This window comes from Pithys albifrons, chromosome 10 (assembly GCF_047495875.1).
Source record: "Pithys albifrons albifrons isolate INPA30051 chromosome 10, PitAlb_v1, whole genome shotgun sequence".
In the NCBI taxonomy this organism is placed as follows: domain Eukaryota; kingdom Metazoa; phylum Chordata; class Aves; order Passeriformes; family Thamnophilidae; genus Pithys; species Pithys albifrons.
Window position 1 is genome coordinate 14,076,221 of NC_092467.1, and position 22,289 is coordinate 14,098,509.

General features: G+C 37.8%; 1 protein-coding gene across 2 annotated transcripts in view; it reads left to right on the forward strand.

Annotated features, from left to right (window-relative positions):
- OLFM3 (olfactomedin 3) overlaps positions 1 to 22,289 on the forward strand; it is a 54,218-nt gene that overhangs the window by 25,944 nt on the left and 5,985 nt on the right. Inside the window, exons 1-4 of one of the 2 annotated variants that reach the window (XM_071564930.1) lie at positions 7,596 to 7,740; positions 12,538 to 12,684; positions 13,865 to 14,020; positions 17,814 to 18,033. In XM_071564930.1, the coding sequence (XP_071421031.1) occupies positions 7,612 to 7,740; positions 12,538 to 12,684; positions 13,865 to 14,020; positions 17,814 to 18,033 (652 nt within the window). In that variant the 5' untranslated portion in view covers positions 7,596 to 7,611. Of the gene's footprint in view, positions 1 to 7,595; positions 7,741 to 12,537; positions 12,685 to 13,864; positions 14,021 to 17,813; positions 18,034 to 22,289 lie in introns of those variants that run through there. The other variant, XM_071564931.1, reaches the window with a different exon arrangement.

Here is a 22,289-nt window from a genome sequence, read left to right on the forward strand (position 1 = left end):
AGTACTATCTTCAGACAACTGCATCAATTTAAAAAAAAAAACCTCTTTTCACTCCTGAGAAGATGGGAATAGAACGTTGTGCCTTCAAGTCTGACACTCAAATTCCTCATCCACAAAAAAATTTCAGTTGCTATTGGCATTCCAGGGCCTTGGCACTGCTGTGGAGGGCAGCGCCCATCACTCACAAGGATGGACCCAGCTCTGCTTCCCAGTGTCACACACCAGTTTAAATAACATGAATAAGAAAAGAAAAAGGAACTCATAAAAATGAGCAACCGAATCCTTTAAAGTGAAATCTGTTTTTAAACTTATATTTCTGTTCTATAGAATATAAATAGGAAATTACAAAAAGCTAGAATAGTATGTCGATGTCAGTAAGGTCTATGGGACAGTCTATTATTTTTCTTCAAGTAATACCATTCTGATTAATTTCCAAATAAATACTTTCAGTTCTTCTCAGCATCATTCAAATTAGAAACTTTCAGGATTGTTACAGCCTGATAAATAGCAAGTGTTTGCTTTCTATACCCTTATTTAAACATAAAAGTATTTTATAGCACCTTTGATCTCAGATCATGCTTTGTAGCATGTATATAGATTGTTTTACCCACTGTTGAAATGCAGCCATCTCTGAGGGGAAACACAGCACCTGTTGTGTTGTATTCAAAGCACTATACAGCCTTCAGAAACTGCTGGAAGCATTTTGCTAGACAGAACACAGCTAACTTCTGGAATTTGGACACAGTGCTCCCATTAACACCTGTGTCTTGCAGGAAAAATCACCCAGGAAATCTTCTCGATATTCACTTATACTCCTTGTATGCTTTGCTCCCTGTTCAAAAGTAAACTTGCCCTTCCAGAATGGTGCCAGAAAGCAGGGATTTGCTTGACATGAGACACGTTCTCAAAATCTTTCTTTTTTTGAGGATTTTGAAGGAAATACATGGTGCTTTCTGAACAGACAAGTGATTTTCCTTTCTCAGTCTTTCTGCCTACAGAAAAAGATCTTCGTTTCTCAGGAGGGAAATGTTAATACCACCATTGTTAGAAAATCCTAACAGTAGGGTGCTCTAGCCTTTAAATGCCTTTAAGTGCCATGCTGGTTAAACTTATAAACTTTTGGTTAGTATCTATATATACTGTAGCCTGTATATCTATATATATACTGCAGCCTGTGTGGTCCCAGACCACTGGGAGTAAGGACTGGGTTAGACTTTTGAAGAATTTTTCACTCTTTGATCCTTATAGAGGAAATGACAAGGACATATTAGCAGAGGGAATCAGCATGATGTTATGGTTTAAGAGACTTGCCAAAAGAGTGTATGAAACATCATGCAGTGAAGGGCAAGTCAGCAGGATAACCCTCCCCACTTCACTTTTTCATTAGTCAGTCTTGACTGTGTTGGGAAATACAGGAGGATAAAGCCAAGTGTTTCTGTAATGCAAAGCTGTTAATTGACAAAGAACAACCAAAGACCTGTTTGCCAGAATGCAGCGGAAATCAGACAACAGGAGATGGTTCCTTTGCTTTCAGTTCCAAAGGCTCAATGCAAATACAGCTATGCTACTAAGTAAAAAGTAGATGAACTCCTTTCTGGACCTTGGGGTACAGCTCCTTTCCACACCCCAAAACTAGCCTCTTTCTCTTCTGAAATGCTGCATCTGTGTCCAAACCATCTAACTATAAATCATGCCGAGGCATAAAAGGAAAAGGTAATCACAGGGTGTGTGGTACCAACAAACAATGCAGTTGACATTCACATGTACCCTCTAAAAGCATTCAGATATCCAACCTCTGTTGAAGTAGAATGGAATCTCTGCACAATCTAGTCATTCTCTACTACAGAGATACCTGTTTATATTTTAGAAGGGAAGCTTTTTCTCCCATTAGACCCATTATCATATCACATTTGAGGGAAAAGCTTAGGAGGTTTTATTGAGTATATAATACATATGTTATTGAAAATTAAAATGGCAGGAAATCAATGGAAGTTTTTCCTTTCATTTCAGTTAGTACTTCCCTGCCCATTTGGTTTACCCAGCTGTTTCAATTAACTGCAGACTTTCCTAAAGTGGACTGCCCATCCTGCTTCCCATTTCAGTCAATTCTCCTAATGAACTAAGCCCTCTGTAGACACACTACTTCGTTATTCTGTGCACTTGGGAATTGCTAATGGCACAACACAAGAGAATAGGTGTGAAAAACACATGAAAATGTTCTCTAAGAGCAATGTCTTTATTCAAAAGAAGCTCCCTAAAGGCTGAAAAATGAACAAACAGATAGCTGAGACCTCTTCAGGATGAATGCACCTCAACAGCATTAGTACAGGAGCATGTAATGGATAACGGACTGAAAATTCCTTGCTCAACAATTGTAACAGTGGAGACTCCTGACTTGAGAATGTCACTCTGTATGGACTGATGAGTTGGTGAAAGGGTGTTCTCTAGCAGGGGCACACACCTCTCAATCTGCCCATACAAAGAACTTGGATATTGCTACTCGCAAATAGCACTGCAAAGCCAAAGGTGTTTGTTGAACAAAAACACAGAGTAAGATGACGAAGGTACAGGTCTCCAAATTCAGAAAATTGCAACTGAACTCACAGCATAAAGAGCACAAAGAACTCATAGCTCTCTCAGTCCATCTGCAGCTCTATGAATTTTAATTGCTATTCCAATTCTGAGAACTTTGTATACATGCATTAACCTAATGTGAATAAACAATAATGCTCAGGAACATGACTAATGACTAAAGTACTGACATTTTTTAAATCAAATGTGCTACTGAGTCACCACTAGAATATATCACATGATGAAAAAGAACTCTATAGAACAACACTACAAGGGAAGGTTTGACTTTTATGCATGAGCTTACTTTCTAAACCTAATCTGTCAAAGTACAAATTTACTGAGATTTAAGATCCCAATTCTGCACTGCTTCAAAGGAATCTATTTAAGACAGCTGAACCCTGAGTATGCAATCATTTGAATCTCTAGTTATCTGAAGTTATTCTGTAGTGATACTTCAGTTTACTGACTTTAAGGGATGTTAAATATGAAAACAAGTTATCATACCAGCAGAAATTTTGAGATAATAAAGAATATTGTTCAGATTTTAGAACTGCCATTGCTTTCTATCTTTTGTTCAAAAAACCAATTCATAGCAGTTTATCATAGACTAGAAATGTGAAATTGCACCTTTTAGAAAACTTAACACCCAAACACATAGGTGAAATGAAACACAGATCATAAGGGTTTTGATTCTACTTCCTAGCAAGATGAGCGTAACAGTTAATCTGTGGCTTCTGGGAAGATCTTTGTGTTTTCAGATGTGTTCTGAAAATTTTCTACTCTTTGCTTGCCATTTTTTTTTAATTTACTGAAATATTTATAGCAAAATACAACTAAAATTATTTTAACATTTTAGTTTCTTAACAGAGAGGTGTTTTGGACACTTCTACATAATAAGACACATAAGAACACAAACAGAAGAACACAAACAAAGAACAAAACAAAACATAGTTCAGTGACTGTTTCCACTGTTCAGGAAGGAAACATTTTTAAGGCTGTCTCTGTTCCCACATAGATCTTCTCTTGCAATAGTACTCTGAAGCAACTATTTGACAAATGGGTGCACAAAATATGAAACAGATACACAGAATACTGAGTGTCACACAGAACAAGCCCTGTCCCTGTCTCAGGGAGAGGTGTTGCCCATGTAAACAACCCCTGGCTGGCAGTACATCTGCAGCAGCACAGGGCACAGCTGCCATGCACTTGCAGGCCTGCAGGAGTGGCTTTTCAGCTTCCCAGTGTAAGCAACGCCACTGCAGCCCCTGGGCTAAGGCTGCATTGGGAGACTCGTACACTTGTGCAACCTGCCATCATCCCTGCCCTGCAGAGCACATGGGCTTCAAAGCCTTAGGCAGCTACAGCAGCTCTGACTTCAGCACCATGGGAATGCCAGCTATGGGGAGATTTGAAATTATATAACCAGCCAAGAGCACTGGAGGTTCATCTCCTGCTGTGTTCTTTAAAGACGCACCTGCAGCAGGACTGTGAGTTACATGGCAGCAAGTTTTCTCTTCAGCAGTTAAAACAGAACAAAGTATCAAACTGCATTAACAAACACTATCACAAGAACCAAAGCAGCATGTCATCTGTGACGAAAAATCATAATAAAAGCCAGCATTCTTTCTAGCAGTTGCCAATACACTGAATGAAGGATAATCAGTGGTAATCATTAATCCGGACTTCAGAAAAGCCTTTTATGACTTTTGAATGTACTTTGTCCAATGTTAAAACAGTCAAGAGGGGACTGATTACATTCTTTGGTGGAGCAGAAAATGTTTGAGAGAAGAAAACCAAAAATGTCAAAAGCTGCAGTTCAGTGTGGTAAAACAAACAAAACAATCTATCATTACTTTAAGGAAATGTGGAACTGGAGGAATTATTGTGCTTATTAAACTTTCAAAACACAACAGGAATAAAAAAGGTGGTAACACTGATGAATAACAATCTTTTTTGTTAGGTTTAAAGAGGATGCTGAGGTACTTTGGAAGAACCTAATAAAACTAGAAGATTATGCAACATTGTTAAATATTACACAGTCAACAGTGGAAATGGAGGTCTTTGGGAAATTAAGAAATTGCCAGTGAAGTGAAGGGTCAACAAAAATCTTGACCCTTGATGTCATTCTGGGTGGTTCAGTATGCACATCTGTTCAGGGACAGCTTGGAGCCTGTCTCCACAGAAGCACTAACTCTGCTGCAAAGACTCAAATGCCCTCTGAAATGCCATTCACTAAGCCCTTCATCAGATTCAAGTAATGGTCTGACTTACCTCTCAGGTTCAAAACCACCATATCAAGGATGTCTGCCCATGGGGTCTCCATCTTCAGAGAAATACACAGTCCAAGCTTTTATGAACATTACCTTCTGAAATACAGAAAAAGACACTGAGTAAAACAGCTGCCATTACAGAACTGTGAAGTTCATGCATGCATTGAGCTCTGGATCTCATAGCACCTCCCCATGGGCACCACCACAAGCCCATCCTGGCCTGAAATTTGGCACATACCAGCCCTCTGTGTGCCCTGGGATTCAGCCAGGACACCCTGGTGCCTGACTGGAGCCAGGGCATTGCAGGGGCTGCTGCGTGCAGGCACCCTGAACACCCAGAAGGGCAAGCACAGGCACCACCATAGAACCTGATCTATGAAACCTAATGCTGCTGTCGACTTCCTTGGGGTCAACACAAGCAGAGTCATCCCTGACTCTTAAAAGTGTCAGCAGCATCATTAGACTAAACTAAATGGAGTTGTTTCATGGGTTTGATTACCATATTTCCAGTATCCCAATGCATTGAAAAATTATTGAAAGCAATTCTGGTTGTTGGAAGCATATGAAGATTATAACTCAAAAGAAGTTTTTTGATGAAAAATTGTAGATTTGGATTAAACATAGCATTTCTCAAATTTGCAGTCTAAGTATGACTTTTAGCAAGTATGTTTTTCAGAAAAGACATAATTAAATTGTGGAACTCCATGGCAGTGAATGTTGTGCCTCCTGAAAGGTTTTAGATGTTACTTGATAAATTCAGAAGAACAAGTTTGCTGGAAGTTTACACCAAGAAAAGTATTACTCTCTGTCTGTTCTCTTCTCTTTTAAGCATCCACAGCTGACCATTTCTAGAGAAAGGAGCTAAGGGGATCAAGGAGACTGATCCAGTGCAGCTTTTTTTCACTGGAGACTTTTTTTGTAAATGAGCAAAAAAGATTATGGTTTCTTGTTCAGCCATCAGCATCAGCAACTATCAATGGTTCTAAAACAACTGTAGTTCTCTGGAGGGAACAGCCCTAGTTTGTCCCAGGACTTTTGGACAAAGTATGTGAAGTAAGTCAAAATGCATACAAACTAGTGTGTGAATTCAATATGCTACAGGTAAATAAAACTTACGCATTTTTAGTATTTAATTATTGTTTTCATATTTAGGCCTTTTACTGCAATGTTTCTAGATACAAAGAAACTAGCAAAAAGTTTTATTTTCCTGTGCAGAAACTGTACATAAGCAAACTCACATTATTCCACTGTTTACAAATTTACCTCTTCAGTGAATTAGGGTTTTTGAGTATTTGAAACATTTCACAGCTCAGCTTACTCTGTAACTGCCAGAAAATATTTCATTCTTGGCTACACAGATGTTCTTTCTGTTTTCTATTGCTGAGAGACTCCTTATAAGATTATATAATAGCTCTTAATGGGTTTTTCAGTTTCTTTTTAAAAAATTAATTTTCCACATGTCTTCTTTAAGCTGCAAAGATTTATGGAAATAATTCTGAATGAATGTTGGAAGGGGAACATCTAGCCTGAATTTTTGTATAAGCTCTGAGAATCTAAAAAATTTTTGCAGGTTTTTAGTAACTTTAATATATACATTTAAGGATGACATACACCTATAAAATATATCCCTTTAGTTTCACTGCTTGCAGGTTTCCTTCATACAAACTACCAAAATTCCTTTAAAAACCCCAGGTTTTTGGAAGCAAATTCAGAAACAAAATTCTTAACTGCCTCTGGAGGACATGCAGTAGCCTCTCTCTCTGCAAACTTTCAAGCAACTTTTCTCTTAAATAATTGTTATTAGAAGCCCTTGCTCAACACTTCTTTTACAAGTAATTCTAAAAAAAGTAAAACTGTCCCAATGGCACAATGATTTCTACACTCTTTTTTCTGCTTTATTTTTCCCCTGCAATTGCTAAATACATAAGAGAAATTGCTACTGAACCTGAAGATTATTCTACAACACTGGAGAACAGTAAATTTAACAGCAGAGCCAAAAGAAATATCAAAAATACTACATATGCAATCCCCAATTTATCTTCTGTTCCCATCCAAGCAGCAATGAAGATATACTGTCTGCAAACCCTGGAAATAATGCAGTAACTCTTGGTATAAAAACTTGTAAACTACCAAGAACACTGAGAAATATGAACCTTTATTACTTTGATGTTCTTTTATGAACAACTAATATCTTAATAAGAAGCTGTGCAAATAATAAAGTCAGTGCTGTTTGTAATTTATAGAGATCAACAAACCAAGGAAGGTCCACAAAGGGTCGTGGTGCTTTGATGGGCAGCCTGAGAGCTCTTCCATCTCCACGGACGAGTGCAGTGTCATATTGAGAAACAGACTGGAGCATTTTTCTACCAAAGCAGAGATGGCCAATGGGGGCCATTTGTGCTTGGGCTTTTGCATTTCAGACAGGAACACACACCATTCTGCCAGACTGAACTAATTAAGGGCTAATTGACTGTCTAGCACCTATAAAGATATAATTCACCCATGCCATCTCCCACCAGAAACTGCAGTGATTATCGGCATAGAAAGGATTGTTTATTTAGTGGCCAGCACAAGATAGTCATAAGTATTTGTGAGTAAGAGCAGAAAGACAGAGGGCAAATGAGGATATGAGTGTTTTTAATGGCTGATTAAATGTGGGTAGCTCGATCTCCTCTCATGCTGTGGCTGTTGTGTGCTGCAGTCACGCCTCTCTCTGCCCGCCTGCTCGGGATGATAATCACTCACTATGGAGCTCATCAGCTCCTCAGCAATGAGCCCTCCGCTGCTGCAGCTTGGGGCTCTGCTTAGTACCATGGCAATGGTCTCCAACTGGATGTCCCAAACTCTGCCATCTCTGGTAGGACTAAATACCACCAGAATAACCACTTCTGATACTCTAGTAAGTAGCTGTCATATGTTGCAAACCGTCTTAATACTGAATTAGTATTTAAGTGTGAGCAAAAGCTTTAGTTTGTTGCCTCTTTGTAAATCTCTTTTTAAGCTACTAATCTTCCCATCATCTCTTAATGCATGCTTCTGTATGGGCATCATAAACTGCACACTGGTGGGCATGTTGTGGTCTTACCACAAAAGGAAAGATTTTAAAATCTTACATATTTAAGAACAAATGTCTTCATCCTGAGCATGAAATGTTAAAAGGAGTACAGCAATGTCATCTCATTTGTTTCCTGTGTTTACTGCATTGCATTATAAAAAAAATTCCATCTAGCAGTAGGTTTCATTTTGAAAACTGAATAGTGTTACATATTAACTATTTGCTACAGTAGCAAAGAGTTTGATTCTTTCCTATTTTTCTTTACTGGAGTACAGTTGAGCAAATAAATAGCTGTTGCAAACAAAATAAAATTGATATTAGGAGGTTGGAGAACAGAATTTTAGAAAGGCTGATAATGGGAATAAGTGACAAGCATCACTTATTAATGATGCTTATATACAGCAGCCTCTGTTACTGAAAATCTACAGAAAAGCTTTGGCTAACTACTCATGAGAAGCCTCAATATTCAAGTAACACTTTAATTGGACAAGAGGGAACACTATACTGGTATTCATAAATTAAACTACATAATTTTCCTAAATGCTTAGTAAAACACTCTTGTCTGTGTATCTTTTGTGTGACTGCAATCAAGTGTTTACATAATAGCATGTTATGTAAATTATAAATTTAATTACTTGTATAGTAATTCTTAATTCTCAGAACTTAGTTTTGTATTTGTAACTCAAAATTATATATTTGCTAATCAATATTTAATTAATTGAATATACGCATGCAGGAAAAGTACTGCAGCAGAAAATCACTGTATTTAGACTTTAAATATTACTAATTCAAAATTAATTAAATTATGTTGTAAGAAAAAATTCGGTTATCTTTTGGAGCAGCAAGATGAGAATACAAAGAAAAGCACTATTTTATTTTCCTTAAATGTAACTTGTTCTCACTGAGCTACAGTATATTTTGCTACATCTTGTGGCAGTGTGATATTACAAGTAAAAGTTCATGATCTCGTTTATATCCAAGTTTAAAGTAGCAGCTAACTAAGAGATGCACGCTGGTTATTATTTATATATTTATGCACACACACACGTATGTATTTATACTGACAAGTTCAGATTCCAAGTAGTGTAAAACTGTCATGCTTCCCATGGCTACAACAAGGCACTGCTGATACAAATGCCTCTTAAGTACTAATTCAGGGATGCTCTTTGCGCTCAATGAGTTGGAATTAACAAGAATATTTTTTGTTATGAGAAGGGTAGCAGGAGTGTCTGGAGACCTGGGGAAAGCATCATAAAAGCTTGATTATCTGAGTTTGGCAACATCTGCCAAGTAAAAAAAAAATTAATTTCAATCATAGGGGATGGAGGGGGTTGTATAAAAAAGCACCTCAAATCTGCTACCTTTCTCTAAACAGTAGATGCTTGTTGAGAGACTTTATGCCCCAAGTGCTCAGTAATAACTGGTTTTCAACTGCCATCAAGAGCTACCCACTGGTGCCTTCTCCAGTGAGCACTGCAGCACATACACTTCTCCAGAATTTCTCTTTTAGCACATACATAGCTCATAAATTTTGTATATTGTACGAGGTAAAAAAGAACAAGCCCTCCCAATTTCCTCCCTTCAGCTGGAACAAATGTACAAGGACGAGGGGTCAGGTGAAGGGCATCCTCCTTTGAGTTCTATTTCAGTCCTAGAATTGAAATTGCAAGACAAACTGGAAAATACTTTTTGTATTTAAGCAAAGGCATTAAGTGTAGTACTGCCATTTGCCCTATCACTACAGTGACATCAAAGGTAGCAGTAACAATTTAATCAGAATTCGTGACTGCAAATGGAAAAAATAAATCGTTCAGAGGTAAGAGAAGTCAGTCTGTAGTACAGCAGCCTGCCAAGGCAGTGGTTAATACTGAGCTTTGGAGGGACCCCCCCTGTTTTCCCATGATGTTCAAGAACTGGCATAATTTATTATTGTTGCTGTTCTCTCAACCCAAGACACTTATTTCTTTCCTTGTTTGTTTACTAAAGCCTGTCAGAAGTAAGCCTGCATTTGAAGAGTAGATGCAGTAGCTTCTTTAAGGTTTTGATGCCTTCTAGCTCTTTCTCTCTATGGCACAGCAGTTTCTGCTTGAGGAAGGGATTAAATGTCAACATGAAAAATAAAGCAAAGTTCACCTACACACATGTGCTTGTTTTGATCTGTGATCACTCATATAACCCACCTCAGTTAACTGAAGGAACCCTAAAGCCCCAGATACAGGGAACCACACAGTACTGCAAAGAACTGTAGCCTAAATTGTTTGAGCACTGTGCAAGTGCTTATTTATGCATGGGCACGCAATGACCATGCACTCCAGTCAGGCCTGACAGTCTCTTATGGGCAGAAATATTTTCCCAAATACCAGTTGCCATTTAAATCAGGTATATGTTAGACACCATAAGAAAATAAGTTAATAAACAAAGTGGGCTTTTAAACTTCTATAAGGCCAAGAGAGACACTCATGACATCACTGGCATATATAAGTACCTTTGATAACACAGCCTGGATTGTAATGGCTGCGTGATCCTGGTGTGTCATACGTTCTCCACTGTAAAAAACTAACAAATGCAGTGAAATCAGTTGCTCACAATCTAAACATAGCAGGTATAAGGCTCAAATACCAGAATTTTTCATGAACTTATGGTAAGTAATTCCTGAAGGGATCAGAAGCTCTTGATCCTGAATATGTTCCAGAACTTCAACAAAAATTTGTTTTCCATGCTTTTGCATGGCAACACTGTTTGGGCATAAGGTCTGTAAGGAATCATGGAAACTACTGGAGCGAATAAAGCCTTGAAAGTCTTTGCATGTTCAAGCTCACAGTTTTAGTAGCTGCCCAAAAACAATGCAGATATAATTTGGTTTAGTTTTATTGTTTTCCATGTCTTAAACTAGACTCCCTTTACCACAAAAATTAAAATGAAGAGAACAGTATAATTTAGCTCTGGATAGGCCTTTCTACCAAACCTTAAGGCAAGTTTCTCTTTTTACAGTCAGAGAGGTTGGAAGGGACCACTGTGGGTTGTCTGGTCCAACCTCCCTGCTCAAATTTCTCCTTTGTGCTTTGCACAGGATTGCATCCAGACCAATCCGGAATATCTCCAGCGAGGGAGACTCCACCTCCTCTCTGGGCAATCTGTTCCAGTGCTCTGTCACTGTAAAGAAGTTCTTCCTCATATTCGTGTGCGTCAGTTTCTGCCTGTTGCCTCTTGTCCTGGTGCTTGGCAGCACCGAGGAGAGCCTGGCTCCATCCTGACAACCTCTCTTCACATACTGACAGACATTGATAAGGTCCCCTATCAGCCTTCTCCAGGCTGGAGAGGCTCAGCTCCCTCAGCCCGGCAAGTCATCTATATTTTGACATTTTGTTTTTCCTTGTGAAACTTGGGAATAATACAATTTTGATTTTTCTATTAACTCTGCCATCTTCAATGACTTCTTCAGAAGAGTCACTGTTGTGAAAAGTCTGTGCTCTTTTCTTCTGTCAGTCCACAAAAATACTGCCTGCGCCACCTCTAAGATACAGAGCTCTGCAGCTCATTCTGCACTAAGCTGCCAGTAAAGCATCAATATCAAAGCTCGTCAGTTTAAATAATCACTTTCTCTGTTGACACCGAGTACAATTTTATAATATATATAGTAATTGATTCCAACTGTGTCCAAACCAAAATTACTTAAATGGCATCCATTAGCATCTGTACTATGAAATTCAGCAATGATTACTATATTTTTCGGAAAGAATAATGCACAGCAGTAAATTACAATTTAAAAAGATAATTAAAACATTACTTGTGTCTATTAGTTTTAATTCCATCACCTGAATCTTTTCGTTCCTCTGTCACTTTCTCTCATTCTTGTGCTGTTTCTATACCTCCCAAGAAACAGATACCTAGTCCCACACAAACTTTAAATGCAGTGCGTTGTTAGCCTGCTCTGCAAGCAAACGTGATGGGTTTTTTTACCTTTCTTTCTCAGTCATCATTGCTGTAAAAAAGAACAGATTAGGAATTTCCAGAGTTCTCCAGTCCCAGTAAAGGATGTTCAGTGTATTAATTGCTCCATGCCATGCTTGCCCTGAGCCCCATTCACCTGAACTAGCCAGCAGTTTCCAGCAGGATGCTGGGCAAGCCTCTCTGCCCTCTGGTGTATGTGCAGTGCTAGCCAGCAGAAACCCATAACCCACATCCCAACTGCTGCTGAGCCAATTCCCCTCATGTGAGTCACACACTGCACTCCCTCCCTGGGCTTTTGTATTTGGACTTTGCTGTCTTTGTTGTTTCCATTAGTCTAAAGTAAAAATCATTCAGGCTGAAAGGACATATTAGTTCTCTGCTACTGAAAACTGTAACATCCCTTTGCAAAGAACTGAATCAACTAACTTGTGCTGAATCACCAGCAGAATAGTGTTCTCATTCACCCTGGAAACAGTGTGTCCTGGACACTTCTAGAGAACTATTTTAAAGGTGTGGGGTTTGCAAAACTGCAAGCCTACCAAACTAATTAGATAACAGCAATATTTGTTTACCAGGAGGAACCTCTTTGCAAACATGTACTGCAAAAATAAACAATAATATTCTGAGGCAGGGTTTTTTGAAACAATAAAAAAATCAGTTCCTTTTATTGTTATTATTTTGTTGTTACAGACTCAGATTAGCCCCAAGGAAGGGTGGCAAGTTTATAGTTCAGCCCAGGATCCTGATGGCCGTTGCATTTGCACTGTTGTTGCACCTGAACAAAACCTGTGTTCAAGAGATGCCAAAAGCAGGCAACTCAGACAACTGCTAGAGAAGGTAAGTCTTTCCAAAAAAATTCCTCCTCTTGGTCATGAAACTTCCCACATAAATCTACTCCTTTCCCCTCTAAATTTATTACATAACTGACTACTGAAGAGTTATCTAATAAAAATATACCTCAGAGTACATTCCCTACCTGTGTTTCCCTACCAGTGTTCTCACCTGTGTTTGTTTTTCTTGCATCACACCTTTCCTAACCCGAGTTGTATCTTCTCTCACTCCCCCCAAATTGTTCCTTACACAACAGGACAGATTTTTCTATGTAATAACAGTTACAAATCCTACCTCAAACTAGCTCACTGCTGTGGGATTTAAACTACAGCTTCTGCTTCAATCATATGAGACTGCTGAAGGTCATTCCTTGTCTCTTATCAACAAATAATGAGATATAGACATGACAGCATCTTGAAAGCAGACTCTGTGCAGAAGAGACAGGTCTAATTTCTTCATTTGTTCTTTCCTCAAATAATAGTATTTATTCATTCTCCAGTGGTGCCAGTTTCCCTCAACAACCCAATTCTTAATTCCAGTCTTATCCACTATTGCATGTAGTAAACCCAATGAAGTGTTCTGCATCAACAGAAAAAATGCTGCAACCATGAAAACATAAATGAGTGTTCTGCATTGCCTGTATAAGTAACCAAGGTGATGGTCATTGTATCACAGCCAGTGGTACAGAACCACAGGCTTGAGAGAGTGTTTGAACAGCAGCAGAAAGTGACATAAAATGTAGACTTAAAAATATATTTTTAGCATACAATTTTCAGTAATGCCTATTAGCAATGAAAATCATGTTCTTGCTACTAACCAAAATCTCCACATTTCAGTCCTGTCCCTCTCAAAGTGCTTGGGAGGAAACATACGCTGTAGAACATTTTCTGAACCACAGTCACATCCACAAGTAGACTCTATTGCCTGACAGCCTTTTTTGAGCCCATTGATAATGGTGCTTAAAGGGTCTCTACCTCACAGAAACTAGTCCAAATTTATGGCTTCCACGTCTTGCCCTGCTCCCCAGTATTTGTACTGTCATGCAGGCAGGGAATTTAGAACTATGCTGTGGTATAAATGACTCCCAAGTAAAGCACTCACACAAGCACGTTTTATTGCCTGACATTTAACCAGGAAAGAAGCAAAGCAACAAAAAGTGCATTGAGAGAGTGTTCTTCTTTAACAGGTTCAGAATATGTCCCAGTCTATTGAAGTTCTAAATCTGCGGACTCAGAGGGATTTCCAGTATGTTTTAAAAATGGAAACACAAATGAAAGGGCTGAAGGCCAAGTTTCGGCAAATTGAAGATGATCGGAAGACATTAATGACAAAGCACTTTCAAGTAGGTTTGATTTTACCAATAACTTTGCAGCCTGCTGGAAGCAATGTACTAATAGCACTGCATGGACTGCTAAGGTCTCTGCTTGAAATGCTCATACAAGAGCACCATTAAAAGGAAAAACATAATAAATCTTCCTTTGTGATAATAACCTTTTGCTTTGATCAATTTAATTGTAATAGAGAGGAAGTATTAATTATTAAGTCATTAGGGAAATGTCACTATAAACAGATTCCTGTTTTTTTCTCTATCAATGTGCATGTCATACTGAGACATTTATATTCATTCAAGCTCCAGTGATAAATGGGGAGATCCAATGGAATTAATAGCAAACAACTAGAGTTCTGTGCTTTTAGTGCTGCCTGACATTTACTGCAGTTGAAAGGAAGAAAGCTCATAATAAATCAGGTTATTGTAATATTTATCCTTAAGATCTAATTTCATGTCTGAAGGTTTTCTGTTTTGAATTTGGGATGGGGAGGAGGGCAATCATTCCCAGTCACATTTATGTGCTTAAAGAAAGACTTCCTGAGAATTTTAATGACATCAAAAACCACAAACCAATCCTTTTGTGAGAAAGAGAGGTCGCAGAGATTACAAAATAGCATTGTGTATTCTGAAAAAGCAACCTGAAGTACTCTTAAAGGAAAAAGTGCTACAAGAGCATAATTTAAGTTTTTTAAATATCAAGACTGATAAATTGACATTTCATGACTGCAAAACAGCATAATCGGTTCTAGAAAATATATTCTGAGGATTATATTATGTTAGACAAATACATATTTTTTTCATTCACATTAGATGAACTTATTTTTCTAATTGGTGCTAGAGTTATATACCTAAATAATGGCATAGCCAAGGGGTCTAATTTATTTTTCAGAGACACTGAATATCCAGTGAGTCTTAATAATATCAGGAATTAGGAACACTAATGATCTGACTACCAAACTTTATTAATTATGTCATTGTTCTTAGTTTAGAGTTTGAGCATATACTCCCATTTATTTTCAAATAGTAAGAAACATCTCCACCTTTTTTCCCTTTAACCCCTCATTGCTACAACTACACATTTGTTTAATGCCATTATATATTCTGTATTCTCATTATAGTTTTCCTTGTGAACAAAATACCAAAATCTGAATGTCTGATGCACGATGTCAAAGGGAGCAGATTACTGCACTACTCTAACCTTTTAAATAGCCCATATTTGTATTGGCCAGTCATTTCACCTCAGTTTGACAGTTTGCCAGGAGTATAAAACAGTTTCAGCCAATCCAATTATAGAATAATTTAAAAGGTCAACATAATACAATATGCTGCTAGCTTTCTGAAATTTGATCTGCTAAAATTCCAGAACTTTGTCTTTCCCAAGACAAAGAAATTCATTCTGGATGTAGCATAACCTCTCACATTAGCAGGCTCAAAGTGACAATACCTATCCATGTTGCAATACAAATTAGTTCTTCTACCACTCATCACAGCAACAAGCTGTGAGTTTCAGAAGAAAACAATAATTTTTTATTTTATCAAGAAAATAACAAAACCAACTGTATGTCATTTACTGAAATGCGGTCTTATAACTGTGTTTTTGTGTTGATCAGAACCAAAGAGTACAACTCTGATCCAGATCACACTAGAATGTTCATACTTCAGTCAAATCTGCATTATGCCAGGCAGGAGGTACCTGATTGCCACAAAAAGTTACAGCAAGTTTGCTGAAGCAATTCTCATCTGTCATAAATCCCACCAGGAGCTCATTACCTTCACTAATTCTCTTAAACACATTTTGTCTTCCTAAATTTTCACAAGCTTTGCATTTTTTTCCATTATAGTTTACCCATGATTTTTGGCCACTCACTGCCCCACAGACCCAAAGCCTATATTCATAATTTTGAAATTAAGTAACAAAAACTTTAGTTTCTGGAGCTCTGCTTTCTCTGTTGCAAAACCTGTTCCCCTTGTCATCAAGGGGAAAAGTAACTATTCATTTTAACAGGCATAAAGTAGGCTCAAGTTAAGCTTTTAAAAAAAAACAAATAGAAAAGTTTTAACTGTAAAAAAAGCACCTCCTCACTTCTACCTTTCCATTTCAGTAATTCTGCTACCATAACCTCAAGAATAGAACCAATAGAACTATACTCTCAAATATCTATTTAATGACATAATCTGCTTATAATTTAAATGCAATTTTTTAGCTATTGAGAGGACCTGTGTGCAAGATTACTTGTAGCAACACATAGAAGTTTCTGAGTTAATAATAATTCCAATATGAAAGAAGATGCTAAAATAATTTAGATATATTAGCTAGGTGATGAAGAGGTACTGCAGAACTTTGAAGTACTCTTTGAGCATGTTTGAGAGGCAAAAATTCAGAGGTAGATCTTCAAGCAGCCCTAATGCTTACCCTGCTTATCAACTTCTTTCCTATCTCCTTAGCAAAAATGGATTTGGCATCATCATGACATTTATTTTGGAAATGTCCTACCCTATTTATCGCATCCTTTAAGACAAGGGGTGTAACAAGCTGTATGTACATGTCTCTGCACAGCAGTGGCCACAGCAACCTCCCACACATCTGCTACTGAGCCTCCTGCTGGGCTTGGCCTCCCATTTAGTTCTCTTCTGCTTTGCCCTTCTCACCTGCTGGCTGCTCCAGCTGTTGCGTTTTTAACCCTTTCAATATTGTGTCCTCAACCATCCCTGTCTCCATTACTACCTAATGCCAGTACCTAATAAAGCTTTATTTCCATCTTTGCCTTCTTTTGTCCACCTTTGCATCTCTTCATCTCTTTCTGACATTTGCTTATGGAAGTCCTGCTGTTCCCATGCATTATAAAAAGATTTCCAAATCTCTATATACAGATGATATATCAGGGACAAACCTGTTGCTACTTTTAAATAACCCAAGATCTTTTGACTGTCAATTCTTTGAGGTTTTCTACAGAATTATAAAATAAAAAGCAACCTCAAACAATTAGTTTAACTTTAATAAAGCCCCTGTTATTAGTGCATTTAAAAGAGTAATTAAGAAATTAAAATTTGGCAGTTAATGTAGCTTACAAACTAAGACAAATTCTCAAAGTATAAGACTCAGCAAAAAATCTGAGAAAGTGGCAATCTGAGATTCCAAAGGGAAGCCATATTTTATTTTAGCAATGTTAAGAATAAGATTGGCAATGCAACAACTGCACATGTCAAAAAAAAACATTTATGATAGTCCAGAAAACAGGTCAACTGAGGAAGTTCAAAGGCACCCAGTGATGTACCAGGATGACTAATGCAAATCACAAAACCATGGATTTTTGACTTAAAGAGGAATATATCACTGTGGTTGGAACACAGTAAACAGCTCAACAGACACTGAGAAAAAGATTAATTTAGTATTTCTAAGGAATGAAATAAAAATTAACAGCTCACAAACTATGTATGGAAGCCAGGTGTGACTCCTTGAACACCACTGTGCATTCAGGCCTAATCATCCTCTGAAGAAAGACACACTGTGGGTTTATATCCTCTAGATGGAAAGTCAGACTGTCAACGGGTTTTGTTCAGATCACTTGAAGGTGATTCATTCCTTTCAGTAGAAAAACTATTCTCTAACTATTTTATCTACTGCTTATTACTATAAGTCTGAGGTTTCTAAGACTTTCACAATAGACTAACGATAGATCTGTAACTAAAATAAATAATCATTTTCAAGTCATTTTAGTAATCAAGCATAAATATTTCATTAAAGAAAATTAGGGGACTGAACTCCTTTAAACTACTCTAATGGACATATGATTGCCTTTAACAGGAATTGAAAGAAAAGATGGATGAGCTCCTGCCACTGATCCCAGTTCTGGAACAATATAAAACTGATGCCAAATTAATCACCCAGTTCAAGGAAGAAATTAGGAATCTGTCTGCTGTTCTCACTGGGATTCAGGAAGAAATTGGTGCTTATGACTATGATGAACTACACCAGCGTGTACTCAGTTTAGAAACCAGACTTCGAGACTGCATGAAAAAGCTCAGTAAGTTAACAAATTCATGGCAAATTTGGTCCCTTGGCTGTACATTTTCAGTTGTCTCTCTTTAGAAAGATTCAGTTTTCAGGGTTTTTGTTTGGTTTGACGAAAGACTACACATTAGTGATCTGTGCTAATACCCCAATAAAAGTCAAGAGTAACTGAACCTATGATAAGTCATATAATTCTAATTTTGTGCCACTGTATCTTAGATACTGACCTGCCCTACTGCATAAAGAAGGAATAAGGATAGAAAATTATAACAGCAATTTCCAAATCTAAGAGTTTTGCAAACCAGTTGAAGAGCTACAAACACTCTATCAAAAAAAAGTTCAGACAGGCATTGCTACTAGAGTCACCCTTGGCATGTAGTGTAAAAAAAGTTCTAGTGGCAAGTAGACTGGATTTGGTTTTGCAATGTCCCCATCATAACCCCGTCTTCTTGCTTTGACACCTGAGAGGCCACTCTGACTGTATTGTCTTTAGACCTGTAATATTAGCAGTAAGAGAGATGTGCCCTTCTCCAGTTTGCACTACAGTGTAATTAAGCATTACACCTAATTTAAGGCTGATTTCTGTAGGAAGCACAGCAACAATCCATGTTGAACACTGCACTAGATTTATGTCAGGCAGCCTCCATCTTGGCTGCTCACATACCAACCTTAGAAAAGTCAAACACTGACATCTCTGAAAACCAACACTAGCTCAGTGTCAGCCACCAAAACCCAGAGCCTGAAACATCATTGTCAAGTGTCAGCCCTAACTTCCATTACCCAGAGGGATGGGGAGCACCTCTCTGCCTTACAAGCACGATGCAGTCAGTCTCCCCTCTCCCCAGTGTATCTTTGTATGCTGAGACTCCAGAATGGATTACTATTGCAACAATCCAGCCCCTCTATGAAAAATGAACACTTTGTAAGTTAATACTGAACATAAATAAACTAGAAATTCTAAGGTTTAGTCCTGTGATTGGTGTCTGTTATCAAGTGTGGGAAGTTTACTTTTAAGTGCTACACGTGGCCTTAAGTGTCTTACTAACAGATAAGCAGAGCCTCCTTACTTTGTGATGCAATGGAACAAGAAAAATCTAGGTTAAGTTAGCCTCTTAAATTATTTACTTTCAATTTCTTTACTTTACACTGAGAATAGCACAGTGATGATGCACTAAAATACATGAAAGACTTCTTCAGACAGAAATTTCTTATGATCCTATTTTCCCCTCAGCACAAACACACAATAGCACATTAATGCATTGACAGGAGACAGGAGAAAATGACTGTTGCAACACTGCAGCAAGCAAGAAGATTCCTTTTAAAAGACAGTATTACTGACAGTGAGTGGTACAGTACACCAAAACTATCAGCTTATTTTTAATGAGCATATTATTTTTCTTTGATTTTACAGCATCTTGTAATATTGATTAGTGAAGTGACTATAGTGTGAGATACACTTTATACAGCAGAATTACTAGGAATATTCACATCCTATCTATCCTGAATTCCTGCAACACATTCTATTTCTCTTGATGTACCCAACAGAAAAAAGCCCTATTAAAATGATGTATTTTAATAATAGAGAGAAAATTTTTGTATAAAATAAATTATTAAACATATACATTATCAAAAGGGAGCGGACCTTCTCAGGTTTTAACACAGATTCATCCACCCTTATTGGCATTGTTCCTTGGTCTTAGATGCTTAAATGACTTTTTGCTCACCTGCTAATGGACTGGCTGTTTTTCTGGCCTATCCCCACATGCCTTTTAAAGTGAAGACAGCTTCACTTAGGCTTATTGTAACTCCTGGAGGCTGGTACTGTGTGTTCAGATCACGAAACATGAGGGGAAAGCAGCTTTCCTGCCAACACCTTCCCAGTCACACTGGAGATGATCCAGCTGTGACTGTTCCTGCCAGTGTGATGGGCAGATGGGTCACCAGCCACAACATGCCACAGGATCTGCCTTGAATCTTCACAGATTTTGTTCCATTTCACAATATAATTATCTAATCAGCATGTGCAATAGCTATTTTCCATTCTTCTCCCTAGCAGGTGTTTTTCAGCAATATAATGCATTATTTATATTGTCTTGGCCACTTAAAAGGGATCTTCCATCTGCACTGGCAGCACTTTCAACACTCACTAACATACAGTAAGAAGTTGTCTTACTTTCACTGAGGTTTAATGATTACCAAAACACTTGTGATGACTGAAACTTGCTCCTTCTCTTTGAAATAAGAGAAAATCCGGGAAGAAGCTACTGAGAAATTTAACAAAACTTTAAAAAGTTATATGAAACTAAGCACACAGGAATAGAGGGCATGTGATTTCACACCCCCAAATTCACATACACTTATGCAAGTCCTTTACTGGCACTCCTAGAAGGCAGGTGTATTTCTAAGAGAATGCTGGTTGCACAGTGTGCTTGGAACTCTCCTATTCTTGTCATAATCTGGTTATGAAACTAGAAAAAAAAATATGGCAACCCTTCATAGAAGCCAATACTCTGACAAATAGAGTAGATATACACTGGACTCATCTGTAGTTACCTGTGATTATAATGTAGACTCTAAACAATTTTACAGTAACATTTTTGTTGGAAATTCAAAAGTAGAATATTTGATGTGTCCAAAGAAATGCTGTTACATTAGTGGCAGAGGAGGTATTAGTGCAGGCATGAGACTACTTTATTGGGATTTGAAGAATCCAGAGGCTTCCTCTCAGCAAGGTCTAATATCTAGACTGGAGTGCTTCCTAGATTTGTATTATGCAGGAAAACAGACATACATTTATTTAGAACTAATTCTTCATTCCCTCACATTACTGTTATAACAAATTTGACCATAAGCAGGAAAGTGCAAGCAGTAAAACACTTAGAAGTCATTTGTGCAAGTACAAAAAAATACCCCAAAACCTTCATTTTCCCCTATTTAACATAATAATGATGCCTATGACCGCTTCAAGAGAATGTTTTGATTTTATTTCCCTTGCCAGTCTTTCTATAAATCCTATACTCACTTGGTGTTTATAGCAGCTACCAATGTTCATTCGCATCACAGAGACTGGGACTATCCATCCATTTCTAGCCATCTCCAAAACAGCTTCTGTCCAGGTGGGCTATCACAGCCTTCTCCTGGTATTTGCTCACTTTGGAGCAGCATTCCAGATGCATTCTGCCCCATACACTTTCTCAGCCCACAGGCTGTACAAAAAGTACATCAGTTTTCTCTTTTAACAGTCACTTCATGCTCAGCTTCTTCCTTTAATAGATCAAATCACACACAGACTTACAAGAGTCCACAGAACAAAATGTTAAAGGAGATGAACCAAGCCAGAAATATCCAGATTGCATATAGGATGTTTCTTGTACAGTTCAGTTTAGGAAAAGAAAAACTCTGTGATTGAGATTTTCCAATTATTACAATCAGTTACGATTGGGATTTTCTAATGTAGCCAGCTGCTTCTTCCAAAATCAAGGGAAAGAGATTGAGTGCTTCTAAAAATCCCATTGCTTTTCTGTGCAATCCCATCTGAACCTCGTAGTGATGGGAAAAAGATGCCTAGAAGTACCACATTTTTCTTAATGTACTCAAACTTCCTAACATATGCTAATATGGAAATACATTTCACCTATCTTCCTACTAGCATTTGGTCCTTCCCCTGTCAGAGAATTAAATTGCTATATTGCTAAAACCAAAAGAAAAGGGGTAGCACGGAGGCTTTAGTCATGTTGAAAAAAAAAAGTGCATACACTAGTTTTAACTCTCAGCCACCTCACTGCTATGAAAAATTCATAGTCTAGAAGTGATTCCCATTTCACAGTACATTTGTCTATACTCTATTTTTCTACATACACCTTGAGCTAAAAAAATGCCTCAACTGGAAACTAATTGGAATTTTCATTAATTTCAGATTCCTGAACTTGCCAGGCCAGAAAAATGTTAAGCAAACGATCCTGTCTTCAGTATATTAGTATTATCATTCTCTAACACAAAACCTCAGGATGCAAGATCAATTTCAGTATAGCCACACAAACAATTAAAAGGGTTATTCTGAAACTGAGAATACAGACCTGTTTTAGATTAACATGTTTGACTCTTAAGTAGAGAAGAAGAAGCTGTTACCAACTTCAGTGGAGGAGTAAGGAAAATTTCTTGGACTCAACACAGTGTTGGAAGTGCTTAAAACCACAGAGGGAACTCACCTTGTTTTGTCAGTGAACTGTTAGACATTATATTAAGCTTTACTCTTGAGAGAGAGTTGTC